The sequence below is a fragment of the Paroedura picta genome, chromosome 4, assembly GCF_049243985.1.
Source record: "Paroedura picta isolate Pp20150507F chromosome 4, Ppicta_v3.0, whole genome shotgun sequence".
Lineage (NCBI taxonomy): Eukaryota > Metazoa > Chordata > Lepidosauria > Squamata > Gekkonidae > Paroedura > Paroedura picta.
The window spans coordinates 143,648,765-143,666,489 of record NC_135372.1 but is presented as its reverse complement, the minus strand read 5'-3'; the positions used below and the strand labels follow the sequence as shown (position 1 = coordinate 143,666,489).

Genomic DNA, 17,725 nt, shown 5'->3' with positions numbered 1-17,725 from the left:
AAATTCTGTCCACGCAGTCCGTTCCGGAACGGTGGGATGTGCCTCTTTGCGGGCTTTCACAGCTCCGGTCAGCGACCTGGCCAACGCAAGCAGATGGTCCAAGTGGCATGGGGCCACAGATCGAACTGGCATCAACTGGGCTTCCCTGCGGCCGTTCCGGATCAGGTCAGATTGCTGAAAAGCCCCCCCCCCCCCCGGCAGTGCTCACAGATCAGGCTTCTGTGACTGATGAGATGGGATGGAGTCCAGCTTAGGCGAGGGGGGGGGGGACAGCAGAGGTCATTCCAAGAGGACTGGGGGGAGGGATGTCTTATATAAGAGAAGCACCAGTGGGAAAGGCACCATCTTCAAGCAAAGGTTGGATACACACTTTTCTTGGATGCTTTAGGATGCTTAGGGCTAATCCTGCGTTGAGCAGGGGGTTGGACTAGATGGCCTCTATGGCCCCTTCCAACTCTATGATTCTATGTTAGGCCAAAGGATTCTCTCATCCAGTTAGACCAGGGGTAGTCAAACTGTGGCCCTCCAGATGTCCATGGACTACAATTCCCATGAGCCCCTGCCAGCATTCGCTGGCAGGGGCTCATGGGAATTGTAGTCCATGGACATCTGGAGGGCCACAGTTTGACTATCTCTGAGTTAGACACTTCAGGGGGAAGGCTGTGGCTCAGGGGAAGAACTTTAGCTTGTCAGGCCAAATTTCCAAAGTCCAGCCCCCGGCATTTCCAGCAAAAGGGATCAGGTGGCAGGAGAGGTGAAAGGCCTTCTTCTGTCTGAGACGCTGGACAACCGCTGCTGGTCAGAGCAGTGGTTGCAGGAGTCGTCTGACTCAGGACAAAGCAGCTTGGCCTGTCCTAGAGGCTTTTGAGGTGTGAAAGCCGTGTCACCCTACCTGAACGTGAATCCGTATATTTGGCAAAGGGAGCTTGGACTCTCGACAGCTCATGCCCCAATCTTCTTGTGGGCTCTCCAAAGTGTTGTCTGTTATAAATTATTGCCTCAATTTTATCCTGCCCTTCTCCGATTTCGTAAGATGCATCATTCTCCCTTCCTGCATTTTATTTCATTATGTTTATTTATGTGGACTATTTCCGTCCGCAGAAGCCTGTTTGAGGCTGCCAACAGACGTAAACATAATAAATCAATGGATCCGTCAGGATCCACCAGATTTTCGGGACTTGAACTTTTGAGAATCAAAGCGCCCTTCCTCGGGTCTTTCGGCATGTGGAATCTCATGCCCTGATATTCTCGTGGCCTCTCCAAAGCGTTGCCGGGCTGGAATCCCAGCTGCTCTTTCAGAGACCAAAACGGCCACCCGCCCAAAAACGAGAATAAATGAATGACACCGCGAAAGCCATAACTATTGACAAACTGTTGCAGCAGGAGCATAAATAGAGCCCAACACCTAGAGCGCCTTCAAATCTAGCCTCATAAAACACTTCTCGGGGAGAGCCGAGTGCAAAATGAATTAAATAGATCATCCCCCTTAACGAAAAGCCTGGGGAGGAGGCAAGAGGGAGGCCTGCGGGACCCCCGGCATAAATGTCAATGTCAAGGGGGCTGCCGGCGGTCTCCCAGCACCCCCTTCTGGAATCAGCCAGCCAAGCGGAAACAGAAGCGCTGGAGCGTGACGCCCCCATTTTCTCCTCCTAGTCATCTCCCACTAGGTCAGCGGCGCTTTTCTCCAGCACCGGGAGGGAACGGACCCGGGCCGGGCAGAACAGCACTGCAGGATCCAGCCCAGAGAGAGGCTGGCTAGGGGGAGAGGCTCTGTGGCCCAAGGCCACCCGGAACGCTTCAGGGCCATGGGTGGTGGTGGTGGGGGGACCTCTGGAGCCATCGCTCCCTGCCTTTCTCCCTTCCCAGCCCAGGCTCATTTTGCCTGCCCTTTTCTGCTCCAGCACCACCTGCCACGAGTGACGGAGTGGGAAGAGGCCCGGGATCCTTCGCGGATTCCATGGCAACGAGGGAGGGAGGGAGGGTGGGGGCGGAGGTTTCCCACGCCGCGTGGCTTTCTGGATCCTAGCCATTGGCCCCGCCGGGTATCGGTTGGCACTGCAACCTCGAGTCCTGGAATGCCCGGCCAGCATCCTTGGTAAGGATGTCCTGGCAAGGCCCTTAATGTCGCCAGCGGCCTTGCCAGGCTGCCCCGGTTCTCGGGAAGCCCCAAAGGAATCCGGAAGCCCTGCTGGGGTTTGGCCTCGCAAGGGGACCGGAGAAAAGGGGTGGGGCGTCCTGTGAAATGGCTGGTGCTGCCCTTGATCTGTTAGGGAGGAACTCCCTGTAATTCTGCGGTGGATCTTTTCTTGGCGGAGTGTGTGTGTGTGGATTGGCCCTCAATGGTCTGTGTCCCGTCAGGTGTGGGTCTGCGTGGGGGGTGTCCCTGGGGGTTGTCAGCCCCTTGACCATGTCCTGCCTCTCCATCACGCGCTCGTGTGACTTTCAAAAGACTCGGAACGTTACCGCAAAGACGAAAATAGCATGAAATACAACCAGGACTCTTGACCGCCTCGATTTCCGCTTCGGGTCACCATGTTCTTTACGCGTCTCCTCATCATCCCTTTCCCAAGCGGAGGAGCCGGACAGACCTCTTTCTCCCGAGATGGAGCTCTGCGGGGCCCTTGGTGGACGGACCTGCGCCCATTTGACCGGCCTTCCTTCCCAAATGAGAGGGGAGGGGTGGCGGATGAAGGAGGACGTCAGGCGTCCTCCTCAGAGACTGGAGAAGGGTTAGCAAGGAGCAGGCGGAACCTCTGCCCTGGGCTGCTGAACATCGTTTCTCAAGGGGAGGTTTGTTTCAAAAGGCAGGGTGCCTGGGGCTCCTCTGGCCTGACTCTGCCCTTTGCCCCTCCGACTCCCACTGGGGTGGAGGGGCGTCCTCTCCCTTTCGACTGCAGCTTGCATTTCAGCATGTCCGCGCAGCATGTCCCAGTTGGGGCAGGGTGTGGTTTATGCTGGGGGAAATGACGGGGGGAGAGGTGTGCACTTCCTTGGAGCTCTGCTCCGGGAGACTCAGGTGTGAATCCCCATTGGGCCAGCCGCATACTCATGCCCTGACCCACCTTGCAGGGTTGTGGAGGAGAGGAGAACGGGGGAAGCCCTTTTGGGTCCCCAAGGGGGGGGGGGAGGCAGGGCATATGTGAAATAGGGAAGCAGATAAATGAACCGGCTTCCCCAGTCCTAACAGCAGGAGCTTTCCTGGCCCCAGACACACTTAGTGGGGCCCACCTGTTGGAAGTTCAGCTCTCTGTTTGCAGAGACACCTAGGTCTGCCCCTCCTCACAGGCGGGCCCATTCGCTTGGCAAGAAGCTGGGACCTGGATGGCCATCCGGTCCCGGGCTATGAAGCTTTTCCGAGACTGGCCAAACCCCCGGGGAGGCAGAGGCGCATCTTCTTTTCCTCCCTGGTGGGTTTGCAGGGCAACCAATAGGCCTCGGGGCTGCCGAGGATCAGGTTCCGTTGCGGTTTGGTTGTTTGAGGAACTAGAATGCGAGAAGCAAAAGGAAAGATCACCCGACCGGAATCCGGGACAGGGACGGCAGCTCTGCTGAGTAGGATCTGAGGGCTGGGAAAGGTCACGGAAGCATCCTCAACCAGAGATCCTAGGAGGGAAAAGAAGATGCCCCCCTTATTTTGGGTTGCATCCGCAGAATTGTGCCTCTGCAGGGCCTGAAGGAATCGCTCCTTTCCCCTCTGTGCTATTCCGGCCTCCACAGATACCTGGACTCACCTTTGAAGAGTAGCTTTGCCAAATAGGCGAGGATGTCAGGGCAGCCAAAGCGGCGTAGAAGAGGAAGCCAAGGAACGGGTTAGCCTGCAACTTGCACTGAGGAAAGAGTGAGTCAAGGAGAAGTCCGAAGTCCGCTCGGCTTGTTCTCTGTTTCCACCTTGGGGTCTGTTGGCGTTTCCCCACTCCCTTTTCTTAAAACTACCAAGAAGAGCTGAGGGTTTTTGTACCCCACTTTTTACTGCCCGAAGGAGTCTCAAAGCGGCTGACAATTACCTTGCCTTCCTCTCCCCACGACAGACACCCTGTGAGGGAGGTGGGGCTGAGAGAGCTCTGAGAGATCTGAGTGGCCCAAGGTCACCCAGCTGGCTGCTTGTGGAGGAGGGGTGGGGAATCAAACCCAGTTATAGAATCACAGAATCATAGAGTTGGAAGGGGCCACACAGGCCATCTAGTCCAACCCCCTGCTCAATGCAGGATCAGCCCTTAGCATCCTGAAGCATCCAAGAAAAGTGTTATCTAACCTTTGCTTGAAGACTGCCAGTGAGGGGGAGCTCACCACCTCCTTAGGCAGCCTATTCCACTGCTGAACTACTCTGACTGCGAAAATTTTTTTCCTGATATCTAGCCTATATCATTGTACTTGAAGTTTAAACCCATTACTGCGTGTCCTCTCCTCTGCAGCCAATGGAAACAGCATCCTGCCCTCCTCTAAATGACAACCTTTCAAATACTTAAAGAGGGCTATCATGTCCCCTCTCAACCTCCTTTTCTCCAGGCTGAACATTCCCAAGTCCCTCAACCTATCTTCATAGGGCTTGGTCCTATGTAAAGTTCTCCAGATTAAGGGCCACTTCTCTAAACTGCTACGACTGCTACATCGCATTGCTATTCCTCAGGGTTATGGTGAGTCACTTGGAGATATGTGGCGGTCCAGCACCTAGCAACCTGCAGGGGTGTTGTAGGAGAAGGCCTTCATTTTGTCCTCCTTTGTGTCTTTCTGTGTTTCTGGGATGGACCTTAGGGCGAAGAAATGGGTGGTGGGGTGACTCGGCCAAGCCCTGAAACCATGTGTTGCTTGCCCCTGAGGTTCCTTTGACAACGGCATGACTCCCTAAGACACATTTCTGCCAGTCAGAACCAAGTGCCACAGCATGTGGGGTGGGGGTGAGAGGGAGCCGCAGTCATGTGCCCGATCCTCCTGGTGCACTCGTGGCTTTTGCTCCCGCTGCCTTGCCTTGTGATCGATCTTGTGCTCCACGCATCAGCAGCCTTCCTGCCTCTTGCACCGCAAGCCGGGGTTGGCTCGGCTTCTCTTCCTGCCTATTTCAGCCCGACCTCTGGACAAGGGTTTGGAGGTTAAAGGCGCCTCTGGGATTGGATGGGAGACCTTCCTGAGAACCCGCACCCCCCCCCCCCATACACACACTCCTTTGGGCCCTCGCTTCAGTTCCAGCATGTGATAGCTTAAATCAGGGGTAGTCAACCTGTGGTCCTCCAGATGTCCATGGACTACAATTCCCATGAGCCCCTGCCAGCAAACGCTGGCAGGGGCTCATGGGAATTGTAGTCCATGGACATCTGGAGGACCACAGGTTGACTACCCGTGCCCCAAACAGACTTGAAAAACAGTTTTGTGACTCATTTCTGCAGTTGCAGTAAATAATCTACTTACTTAATTTCTGCACACCTTCCGCCTTACACATTAGCTTCGTTTGTTTGTTTGTTTGTTTGTTTGTGTGCCGCCCTCCCCTGCGACTCAGGGTGGTTTACAGTGGAAATGTCATGAAAATTTTACATTGTAAATAAATGAATGGGTTTGAACATGTGTGACCTTTTTGATAACAGGAACTTGCGTAAAATAGAAATGTTTTTTTTTTTAAGCAAGATTCAACAACAGGACAGTGTTCTCCATTTTTCTTCATGCGGTTTCTATTATTTTCTGAGAGTGCAGATGGATGACGGGTGATGGGAGGGACCCCTGGGCTCTAGTTGGTGGATTTCTTTACATGTCTGGGGACTCGTTCCACCAGGTGGGGGTCAGGCCTGAGAAAGTCAAGGTCAGTTGAGCTTCCTTGGGGCCAGGGATCACCAGTTTGTTGCTGTTTCTGGAGTGTAGTGCGGAGAGGCAGTGTTTCAAGTACTCGGCCCAGACAGCATAAGGCCTTGAAGGTGATTACCGGAATCACAGAATCATAGAGTTGGAAAGGGCCATACAGGCCACCTAGTCCCACCCCCTGCTCAACACAGGATCAGCCCAGAGCATCCTATCACTTCAAGAAGGACGTAGATAAAATTGAAAGGGTACAGAGGAGAGCGACGAGGATGATCTGGGGCCAAGGGACCAAGCCCTATGAAGATAGGTTGAGGGACTTGGGAATGTTCAGCCCGGAGAAAAGGAGGTTGAGAGGGGACATGATAGCCCTCTTTAAGTATTTGAAAGGTTGTCACTTGGAGGAGGGCAGGATGCTGTTCCCGTTGGCTGCAGAGGAGAGGACACGCAGTAATGGGTTTAAACTTCAAGCACAACGATATAGGCTAGGTATCAGGAAAAAGTTTTTCACAGTCAGAGTAGTTCAGCAGTGGAATAGGCTGCCTAAGGAGGTGGTGAGCTCCCCCTCACTGGAAGTCTTCAAGCAAAGGTTGGATACACACTTTTCTTGGGTGCTTTAGGATGCTTAGGGCTGATCCTGTGTTGAGCAGGGGGTTGGACTAGATGGCCTTTGTGGACCCTTCCAACGCTATGATTCTATGATTCTATCCTAAAGCATCCAAGAGAAGTGTGTATCCAACCTTTGCTTGAAGACGGCCAGTGAGGGGGAGCTCCCCACCTCCTTAGGCAGCCCCTTCCACTGCTGAACTAGACTCCTAGAATCCTAGAGTGCGAAGGGGCCATGCAGGCCATCTAGTCCCACCCCCTGCCCAGGGCAGGATCAGCCTCAAGCATCCAGGAGAAGGATCTGTCCAGCTGCTGCTTGAAGACGGCCAGTGAGGGGGAGCTCCCCCCCTCCTGAGGCAGCCCCTTCCCCGGCTGACCCTTAGGCCTGATTCGGTATTTGACTGGTAGCCAGTGCAGCTGGCTTGTTGGGGTGCTGGCCGGATGTGGCCCCTCCGAGGTGGCTGCCTCATTCTGCACCCGTTGAGGTTTCCGGCTCTTGGCTTTCCCACTCAGATTATATTTGCCGTCTTTTCCCTCCTTCCAGACTCAGACCTCCCCGGCAGAATGTCCCAGCCGTTTCCTTCCCCAAAGAGAGGGACGAGGCAGCCTAAAGATATCTCCTAAGTCAGCAATAAACCCGTCTATTCTGAGCCGTTGCTAAGAAACTGCCTAATGTAGCTTCTCTGCAGCATCTCACTCAGCACCCTTCTCTGGTGCCGATCCAGAAGCGTCTCCCGGGCAGACCCCTTCCCTCTTCTCCCAGCGAACACCCAGGAGTCGTGAAAGGAAATTACAGCACACCGGAAGGGAGAAGGAACCAACTCCCAATACGGAATGAATTGTACAAAAGGGCATTTCCGTATTTGCTCCCTTGTTTTGCCTGCCTCCGATGGGCTTTGGAGAAGGACACGGACTTATTCCCCCTCCCTGACAATGGGGCACCCTGGTCCGTTTCCTGATTGCCTCTGAGATTTCGCCAGGCTTGATTCTGAACGTTACTTCCACGAGCATGAGGACTAGAACCTTAATTTTTACAGAATAGACATCTGAGCTGTCCAAGGTGTAGGGACTTAATAATGTTGCGTTAGGGGAGGGTCTGTGGTTCATTGGCAGAGCATCTGCTTGGCATGCAGAAGGTCCCAAGTCCAATCCCCAGCATCTCCAGTTGGCTCAGGTATTGGGGGGGAGGGAGCATCATCTAGACATGAAATTGGGGTCACTGTGGGTGTGCAGGTAGCTGTGAGTGTCCTGCATAGTACAGGGGGTTGGACTAGATGACCCCGGTGGTCCCTTCCAACTCTGTGATTCTGTGACTTTCATAGACCAAGGGAGCGATTTCAGTGCCTCCTTATGCCCCCCGCAGGGCACTTTGCTCTGCAGGTATAAATCTGCTGCTGGTCCTGGGACCCTGGGAAGCACGCCTCGCCTTGGGGTTCCGGAGAGCCTGCAAAATGGCGCTTTTACACCAGGAGTTTCATTGAGACTCGGTTGAACTCCCAGGGGTTATAAGAACAGGTCTCCCCCCTCCATCCATGCTCAGGATTGAGTATGAGACCTACCTGAGCCGCTAGGCGACCTACCTTATTCTGACATCTCTGTTTATTAATGTTTAATCTGTTGCCAACAACCTGAAATGCGGAAGGAAAAGTTTTTAAAATATATTGATTATATCGTACCGCCATTTATGTAGTCGTTGTTAATGTTTCATAGAGTTTTAAGGGCAGTTACCAATTGAAGATGTTTCATTCCTGAGTTGTTGTTTTTACGGCATGGTTGTAAACCGCCATGAGTTGGCTATGCTGGGAGTGGCGATATATAAATGTAATTAATAAATAAGAACAATGGAAGGCAATTCCCTGTCTCACATGGGCCAGTCATGGTTCTGTGGGATGCGGTTTGCCCTAGGGTGACTCTAAAGCAGGGGTAGTCAAACTGCGGCCCTCCAGATGTCCATGGACTACAATTCCCAAGAGCCCCTGCCAGCGAATGCTGGCAGGGGCTCCTGGGAATTGTAGTCCATAGACATCTGGAGGGCCACAGTTTGACTACCCCTGCTCTAAAGGGTTCAGAATGGCAGGACGGTTTCCCTGCTTGAGTCTTCCATCGCGATGCCTGCTTCAGCAAATGCTAAGTGTGAAATAAAACACACACACACACACATATTTCAGTGTTAAGACCTGGTAGCCACTGGACACTGAGGCATGAGCCATGCGGATTCTCTCCGCATTCCAAAGCAATTAGCCTGTTGTCATCCAGGGGGGTTCCCGTGCGAACTGGGACCTGCAGGAGAGGGACTGGGGTGCCTCTGGGCCAGTCCGCAAAGCATCCTTGTTTCCAAGAGGGCGAAGGTGTGTGTGGCAGTAGGACCCCCCCCCCCCAAGGTGTCTCAGCCATAGTCCGGGAGCTGCTCACATGCATCTGTGGGCATCACGGAGTCCTGGGTTGCCACTATCTGCCACCTCCGAAGACAACTAGCTCCTTTTCTCAGTTCACCAAGGAATGACAGACAGGGGCCTGCTAATCCCCTTCCCATTACTCGCCTCCTGTCCCCCTTTTAGGATGCTTTGGGCTGCTCCTGCGTTGTGCAGGGGGTTGGACTAGATGGCCTGTTTGGCCCCTTCCCACTCTAGGATTCTAGGAGTCTATGATTCTTTTCCAGAATTGGAAACATAGAGCTGCAAGAGACTCCAAGGGTCAAGCAGTCCAGCCATCCCGCACAGTGCAGGGAATTCGCTGCTACCTTCGCTGCAGCAGTGAAAAAAGGCAAACTCTGCGTTAGGGATTAAAGCACGATATAAAGCAGCCAGGATGGTGATGGCTCTCAGATGGTGCACAGGGCCAGCCACCGTCTCTCCAAAAGGGCATGGCAGAGGCGGGAAAAGGGCAGAAGAGGGCAACAACCAGGACAATAATAATTGGAACTTGTTAATTGGAACCCCCCGCGAGCCGGTTTCGCCGGGAGTAAGTCTAATAATAATAATAATAATAATAATAATAATAATAATAATAATAATAATAATAATAATAGGGTTGGAGCAACTTCCCTATGAGGAAGGGCTGATGAGTCTGGGGCTTTTCCGTTTAGGAAAAAGATGACTGAGGAGGGACGTGATAGAGGTGGATAAAATTATGCCTCACCCTCTTTTCTCTCCCGCCTTGCAGGAGCGCTTTGTGGATCTCTACGGGAATGATGCGGCCGCCAAGAGCCGGAAGGGCAAGGAGCGCTTCAACAAGTGGCTGCTGACGGGGGCCACCGTGGCCGGCGTCGTCCTCCTGGGCTCCCTGCTCAGCCGCAAATAGCCCGGCCCGGACTCTTTCCCTCGGCCGGCGCTCCCCCGTGACCGCCTGTCAAGGAACGCAGCTACATTCTCCGTGCGCCTCAGCTTTGTGATCATTCCAGGGGGGGCCGGGGGGGGGAACGCCTCTGCATTGCAACCTCCCCACTCTGACCCTTGGGGCTCAACTCCCCCCCACTCCCCACAACTCACAGACCTCTTTCTGGTGCCTCCGATCCCACAGACACCTCCGACCTTAGGGCACCGTTCCCCACAAGTGGGGGGCTCCCCACCCCTCTTCCGGGCGCTGTGCCACCTTCTCTCCCTCCCCCCCAAGCCCTGCCACTCCACAAGAAGGTAACCCCTTTGACTCACGGCCCTGGTGTTTGCTTGATTGTATTTTCGAAGCTCCCCCTCCCTCCCCCAGGGCAGGCCCAGCACTTGTGGGGAAGGCTCTGGGCATGGAGCTGGCTATCAGGGTGGGGGGTCCCCAGCCAGGGAGAAAATGCACGCTTCTCCCCAGCCTTGCACCCTCTGCACCGCGTCTTCCAGGCTCATTCAAGAGACTTGTTTTGTGCAGATCGGCATCGGTATCTTCAAGGCCCAGAGAAGGTCAGAGAGGACCTGACAGCCATCTGCCCCAGGGCTTGGGGAGGGCCCTGCTTTCCATGGGTTGGGCGTTGGCGGATGAAGGACCGGGCAGGAACTTTGGGCTGAAGGGGGGACAGTCTGGTGCAGGAGCCTAGAACCCCTTCCTTCCTCCACCCCAGAGATTGCCGTTGCCCCAGGAGAGGTCCAGACACGGCTTATCCTCAGGGCTCATCCAGCCCTCCCTGGGGCCCAGAAGATGTGGCGCCTGGTGCGCACTGCTCACGAGGAATCTCTTGGCTCAGCAAGCAGCCTTTGGAATGCACCTTTCTGAGTCCCTCTGCAGGTGGCTGCCGTGCGCAGCCCCACCCAGCCCCCCTCTGGCCCCCCACCCCTATTCTCTTCCTCCTCACCCGAATGCCTGCTTTCTCTCTTGCTTCCATCGTGGCTGGGCCTTCTCAAGTCAATGGCTGCTTTCCCTTCTCCTCCCCAGAACCCCCCTTCATTTCAGCTTTTAAAAAACGGCCACGGCACGTGCATATTGTCCTGTCGGTGGTTCCCGCTTGGGGCGGATTGTCCGCATGGTAGCGGAGACGGTGCTCCAGGCCCCAGCAGGGGCCGCAGGTGCGAGGGATGGAGCCCCCTTCGGCAAGGATCCAGGGTCCGCTTCCGTCCCCCTCGGAGCAGCTGCCTCCAGCGCCCTCCCCAGCAGCCAAGGGGAATCCCGTGCTCCGCCAGCAACATCTGCCTTCCAGTCCAGCACGGCCAGGCCTGACACCCCCCCCCCCCAGCTCCAGTGCCTCCAGTTGCAGAAAGAGCGAGCGCAAGATGGAGGGCAGGGAGCGGGCCTTGCTCCCAGGCAGCAGGGGAGAGCCGGTTCTCCATCGCAGCCTCTGGAAGGTGTTTACGATCGGCTGCTGCTAATTGCTCGCATGGCTCTCCGGGGAATCGCCGTGGCTGCAGCCCAAGTAACTTCCAGTAAGAGGAGAGAAAAAAGCCAGGAAGCGAGCAGCAGGCTGCACCGGGCCCAGCAGTGCAGCTCATGTGGTGGGGAGGGGGAGGGGGGGCAGAAGTGGCCCTCCCCGTCTTATTTGGTGGGGGGGGGAGGTGTTGCAGGAGCTGCCCTTCCCACAAGTAGGAGCTCAGCAGGAACCAAGTGCTCGGCAGACAGGGGAGGGAATTCCCAAATGTAGGGGAGCCCCAGGCATGAGGCAGGGCCTTGCCCGTCCAACACAGCCCCCTTGGTGCTTAAAAACACCGGGGGCAGAGGCATCCGTGTGGGTCGGGCACTGCTCTTGGGCTCAGAACCAGCTGGGCAGGGAGGTATTTCCTTGGCAGAGACGGGGGCTGTTTCCATCTCCCTTGGGCTCTGCAGCAGCCAAGGGGGGAGAGGCTGCCGGGGGGGGGCAGGCCATACATTTTGGGAATGGGGCAGGAGCAAGACCCCATTTGCCTGCAGCCCCCCATGGAAGGATCCGCCCCTCCGCTTTTAAATCCCATCAAGGTGCTCACCTGCGTCGGCCTCTCTACATAACCTCAAAGCTTTTCTGTATCCCAGTGAGGGGCCGCCGGACCCTCCCCACCTCTTTGCTGCCACCCACCCCCCATTCTGCACCCTGTCCCTGTACAGGCTCAGTTGTATATATCGAAGAGTAGTTTTATTCAGTTGTGAATACAATAATACTATTTTTGTTAACTGTATGTCTGTATTTATGTGCGTGGGCTGTGCTTTTTGTCCTTCCGCGCCCCCTCCCCCCCCACCCCCAAATTAACCTAGTTTTCACAAACGGGGCAACCAGCCCCGGCAAAGATTGAAGCCTGTAGGGACTCGATTGCTGGGGAGGGGGGAGCGCAGGCGGCCCCCGTATGCTGGGGAGCCCTTCTTGCCCCCTCCGCCCCCTTTTGATTTAATGTGTGGATGTTGAACCTGCAACCCAGGCCCCCCACCCACCCCCCATTTGTGTTCCGTCCCCACCTCCACCCCTTATTAGAGAAAAGCAGTTTGATTCGAAGGTGGAAGTTCAGTTCTTCTAATAAAACCGTGGTGTTTCGAGCTGCATCGTCCGGTCTGGTTCTTGGGTTCTTGTCCTTCCCAAAGGGGGACCTGGCCAGTTTAGTGGGGTAGAGGTTTCTGGGGAACCAAGGTCCAGAAACGCCTTGGTCACAATAAACGGTAGAAGAGTCTCTCCAGCAAAATGTGGCTGTAATTAGCCAAAAGGGTGGGGGAGCACTTAAAAATCAGCTGGATGGAGTGTGGGACTGGCGTTTTAGGAATGGGGTGTCAAGAATCTGTTAAGGGGCACAGGAGCAGGACGGCAGAACTGGAGGCTTGAGTATCAAACCCAAGAAGGGGAGCTTTGGAGAACTGGTTGGTCACTGGGTGAGACAGGATGCTGGTTTAGATGGACCCTCACTGATCCAGCAGGGCTCTTCTGATGTTCTCATGAGGGCTCTCTGCCCTGTTGCTAGCTCTCCAGAGGGACTGGTTGGCCACTGTGTGAGATGGAAGGCTGGACTGGATGGACCTACCCTGGTCTGACCCAGCAGGACTCTTCTGAGGTTCTTATGAGAATCTTGAACTCTGTTACCTGTTGATGGCCTTCAAGAGGAACCGGTTGGCCTCTGGCCTGATCTTGCAGGACTTTTCTGACGTTCTTATGAAGTCCTCGGCCTCTCTGCCCTGTTGCTGGCCCTCCAGAGGAACTGGCTGGTGAGCCAGGAGGCTGGACTAAGTAGACCACTGGTCTGATCCAGCAGGACTTATGCATATCTCTCCAGACAAGTCCACCCAGTCCTGGCTACGGTGTTCCACATTAGGGTCACATCTGCTCCAGTTTCTCTGCGGGGAAAAGGCATGTGTGAAAACTGCCAAGCTGAGTGGGACCCGATAGGACAAAAATACGTCCTCTTGCTTCAAAACATTTGTGGTTCCATTGAACATTCTGGTCCGTAAAATCACAAGGCCTGTGACACAAAAATCTATGAAACCCGCTGCCCATTATGGTTTTAAAGCCTTCAGAATAGACAGGGGCCGTGCATGTGACCTAAATTCCTCACTGAAAGCAGAATTTCGCGACCTGCACACACACAAGAAATGTTTGCTTGTTTTGCTAACCGCCTGACTCTAGAGAAGCCTGTTCATACCCCCACCCCAGCCTCGGGTTTTGATGAAGAAGTTGAAATAGGTTTTTGTACCCACTTCTCACTACCAGAATGAGTCTCAAAGCAGCTTACATTCGCCTTCCTCTCCCCACAACAGACCCCCTGTGAGGGAGGAGAGGCTGAGGGAGCTCTGAGATTACTGAAGAAGAAGAAGAAGAGTTGGTTCTTTGTTGTTGTTGTTGGGTGCGAAGTCATTAGGCTCTTCTCCAGGGAGTCCTTCCTTCTCGTGAGGTGGCCAAAGTATTTGAGTTTCATCTTCAGGATCTGGCCTTCTAAGGAGCAGTCAGGGCTGATCTCCTCTAGGACTGACCGGTTTGCAGTCCAAGGGACTCACAAGAGTCTTCTCCAGCACCAGAGTTCAAAAGCCTCAATATTTTGACGCTCGGCTTTCCTTATGATCCAACTTTCGCAGCCATACATTGCAACTGGGAAGACCATAGCCTTGACTAGACGCACTTTCATTGGCAGGGTGATGTCTCTGCTTTTTAGGATGCTGTCTAGTTGGTTCTTATATGCTGCTTTTCTCTACTCAAAGGAGTCTCAGAGTAGCTTCCAGTTGCCTTCCCTTTCCTCTCCCCACAACAGACCCCCTGTGATGGAGGGAGGTTGAGAGAGCCCTGAGATTACTGAAGAAGAAGAAGAGTTGGTTCTTATATGCCGCTTTTCTCTACCCGAAGGAGTCTCAAAGCGGCTTCCAATCACCTTCCCTTTCCTCTCCCCACAACAGACCCCCTGTGAGGGAGGTGGGGCTAAGAGAGCGCTGATATTCCTGCTCGGACACAACCCAAGGTCGCCCAGCTGGCCCCTTGCAGAGGAGGAGTGGGGAATCAAAGCCGGCTCACCAGATTAAAAGCTGCCCCCCTTAACCACGACCTTGAGCTGCTCACCCCCCACTTGACAGGTTGGCATCGGACTTAATTTTCCCGTGGCCGAGAGGACTTTTCCTGTGTCTCCCCTTTTTCACAGCAACCCCTGGGTCTCCACTAAACGCTCTTTCTGGGGGGGAGGGCTGCCTGAGGAACGGCGCAAGGTGAGTCTGTGCTCTGCAGCGGGAAGGAGGAATCCATGGAAATGGTCTGGGTCCAAGCCAATGTTTGTATCAACACAGGTTTTTAAAATCTGCAGCAGCTTTGATTCTTGGCTTCTTGTGTCTTGTGCTAAAGGAAGCCTAGGCTTGCAGTCAGTACTGACCAAAAGACATCTATCGGGAGAGGTGTGCTGAAGACATGGAGTTTAACAGGGAGCCGAGCCGTTTCCTTCCCGAAAGCGGGCAGAGGTTCTGTGTTCAGGGGACGACCATCTTCGGAGTACTTGAAATCTGGGGAGGGAGGACACCAGAACAGCGTGGATGGATCAGGCCGGTAGTCCCTCTTGTCCAGCATCCTGTCTCATAGTGACCAACCAGTTCTTCCAGAGTGCCAACAACAGAATATAGAGGCTGAGGCCTTCCCCAGATAAGAACATTAGAGGAGCCCTGCTGGATCAAACCAGGGTCCCTCCAGTCCAGCCTCCCGTCTCACCCAGGGGCCAGCCAGTTCCTCTGCAGGGCCAACCACAGGGCAGAGAGGCCAAGGACTTCCCCGATGTAGCCTCCTGGTTCTGGGACTCAGGAGTACAGTGCCTCAGAACATGGAGGTTCTCCTCAGCTGCCATGGCTTGTAGCTGATCAACGTATTCTCCTTGAATCTGTGTAACTTAAAGTTACCTATGCCTGTGGCCATCACCCCACCTTCTGGCACTGACTTCCACATCTTAAGTCACCCCCTGCGGAAAGCAGAATTTCCTTTTGCCCGTCGTGAACCTGCTGCCCATCACCTACCACCCTTGAATTCTGGTGTTTGGGGAGAGGGAGAGGCTGGACCAATTCCAGACCCCCTCATCCTCGGCAACAGCCCACTAGGATTGCTGGTTGGAATTTGTACGGGCTGGACTGGGAGAACTGCTGGGGTGCATGGTGGTTATTGGGGAACTAGAATCATAGAATCATAGAGTTGGAAGGGTCCATAGAGGCCATCTAGTCCAACCCCCTGCTCTACGCAGGATCAGCCCTAAGCATCCAAGAAAAGTGTGCATCCAACCATTGCTTGAAGACTGCCAGTGAGGGGGGGCTCACCACCTCCTTAGGCAGCCTATTCCACTGCTGAACTACTCTGACTGTGGAAATTTTTTTCCTGATATCTAGCCTATATCGTTGTACTTGAAGTTTAAACCCATTACTGCGTGTCCTCTCCTCTGCAGCCAACAGAAACAGCATCCTGCCCTCCTCCAAGTGACAACCTTTCAAATACTTAAAGAGGGCTATCATGTCCCCTCTCAACCTCCTTTTCTCCAGGCTGAACATTCCCAAGTCCCTCAACCTATCTTCATAGGGCTTGGTCCCTTGGCAAAATCAGCGGTAGTGTTCCACGGATTTCTAACAGGTGTCCAGCAGATGGACCGCTGCTGGGGGATGGTGTGCTGCCAGGCAGGTCCCTGGTTTCACCAAACGGCCTACGTAGTAAGCCAGGGAGCCCCACTCCTGCTCCTAGTTCCTGATTCGGCCTCTGGCCTCTCCCCTTAACAGGATCTCCTATCAGGGGCCGAAAAAGACTTTTGCCTGCCGTGGTGGAGAGCCACAGCCTCTTCAAAGGGCACAAGGTGGCGAGATGCTGTTTTGAGCGCCGGTCCAAGGGACCATCCTGATCTGGCAACAAGAACCTGTTCCGCGGGACCCGCAAAAGAAGACGCAGCAGAGAACCCGGTTTCCACTGAGTGTTTTATTCTCTGTGTGGATAAAGACGGTTTGGGAAGTGCTCCGGAAGGAAAGGCCATGCAGGGGGCATGGGAGGAGCTCCCCTGCCTGGAAGGCCAGTGGGGAAACCTGCCCGCCGCTTGTCTGAGCATCCCCTGCACCACTGCCAGTTCCATCCCAATGCAGGCGAAGGAGACGGGTCAGAAAGGATCCTCCGTGGACTTCTTCCGCTCGTTCTTGTTGTAATCCCACTTGGCTGCAACACCCTGCACTGGGCTGACGTGCATATCCAGCATCTCCTTGAGCTGCATGGCCTTCCAGGGTGTGTGGCCTTGGGGGAACACTGAGAAGACACCAGAGTAAGGAGCAAGGCCAAAGAGCTGGCGCGGGACTCCCAGGGCCAGGGGTAAGAGAGGGGGACCTCTCCCATGACCCCAGCACCCCGGGCCTCCGGCACTCCTGAGCCAGGACATTCCAAATCCTGACTCGATCCACTGAACTCGGCGGCCTGGGGGAAACACGCATCATTTCTCCGAATTTGTGCTCAGGCATAAAATTGTCCGGTGGATTTTCCAAGCGCCGCAGAGAGAAAAACATCCCCCCCCCCAGATGTTCTTGCAGCAAAGCCAAGGAACTGAACGCCCCCCCTGCTCTCTCCTGCAGCCCCCCCCCCCACGCCCCTCGCTTGGCAGATGAGCTGTTTGTGCAAACCCAGGAAAACAGATCCGCGGGCATCGGACCAGGACGTTCCAAACAGCGGGCCCCTTTGTTCCTCCCCACCCTGACTTTCAGGAGCAGAAGCCCGGTTGTTTACTCCCTGATGGTCCAGGAACATCAGCGGCGGGCAGAGGCCTGGACTGGGGGGACGGGGGGGGGGTGAGGGAGGCATGCGCGCCCTCTGCTGGGAACACTGGCCGTTTCCTTGCTGGTCCTCAGCAGTGCAGAATCAGGCGCATTGGGGACTGCTTAGCACCCCTTCCCACGGTTTGCAAGCAGCAGATGCAACGGAAGCTGGGATGTCCAGGTTTTCCCTTTTTCTCCCCACAACAGACACCCTGTGAGGGAGGTGGGGCAGAGAGAGCTCTATGAGAACTGATCTGAGAGAACCCCTCTGAAAGAGCAGTGACAGACCCAAGGCCACCCTTAGGGTTGCATAAGGACTGTGGCATCAAACCCAGTTCTGCAGTTTAGAGACTGCCCCTCATCCATGACACCACGTCGGCTCTCAAAAGGTGCTGGAGGGTCATATTTGCCGTATCGATGACCAGCACCAGCCCAAACCCCTCTGCTCAGATTGTTCCTGGACCATTTTCCCAGCAGCCCTCCATGCAGGAGTGGTTTAATCATTTGCAAGGACCCAGCAGATTCAACTGCAGCGGGACCTGGGGGGTGGGGGGGGGGGGTGGAGGAGCCTCCCACAATGGAAAGGGGTGTCCTTAAAGAGGGGAAAAGGGGGAAGAGAAAGGCTACAGCCCTAATCTGGTAGGGGGGGGGAGGCACCGCTTGGGACCCCTGGAAGTGCAGGGACTGCACCATGTGCTGCATGGACGAACCAACCCCGCCCCCATCTAGCGACGTCCCC

General features: G+C 54.9%; 1 protein-coding gene across 4 annotated transcripts in view; it reads left to right on the top strand.

Annotated features, from left to right (window-relative positions):
- Window positions 1-12,303, top strand: part of BCL2L1 (BCL2 like 1) — a 60,002-nt gene extending 47,699 nt beyond the window's left edge. For all 4 annotated transcript variants that reach the window (XM_077336046.1, XM_077336045.1, XM_077336043.1 and 1 more), the window contains one exon: window positions 9,550-12,303. In XM_077336046.1, coding sequence (XP_077192161.1) covers window positions 9,550-9,687 — 138 coding nt within the window. In that variant the 3' untranslated portion in view covers window positions 9,688-12,303. The remainder of the gene's footprint in view (window positions 1-9,549) is intronic.
- Window positions 12,304-17,725: the final 5,422 nt, after the last annotated feature.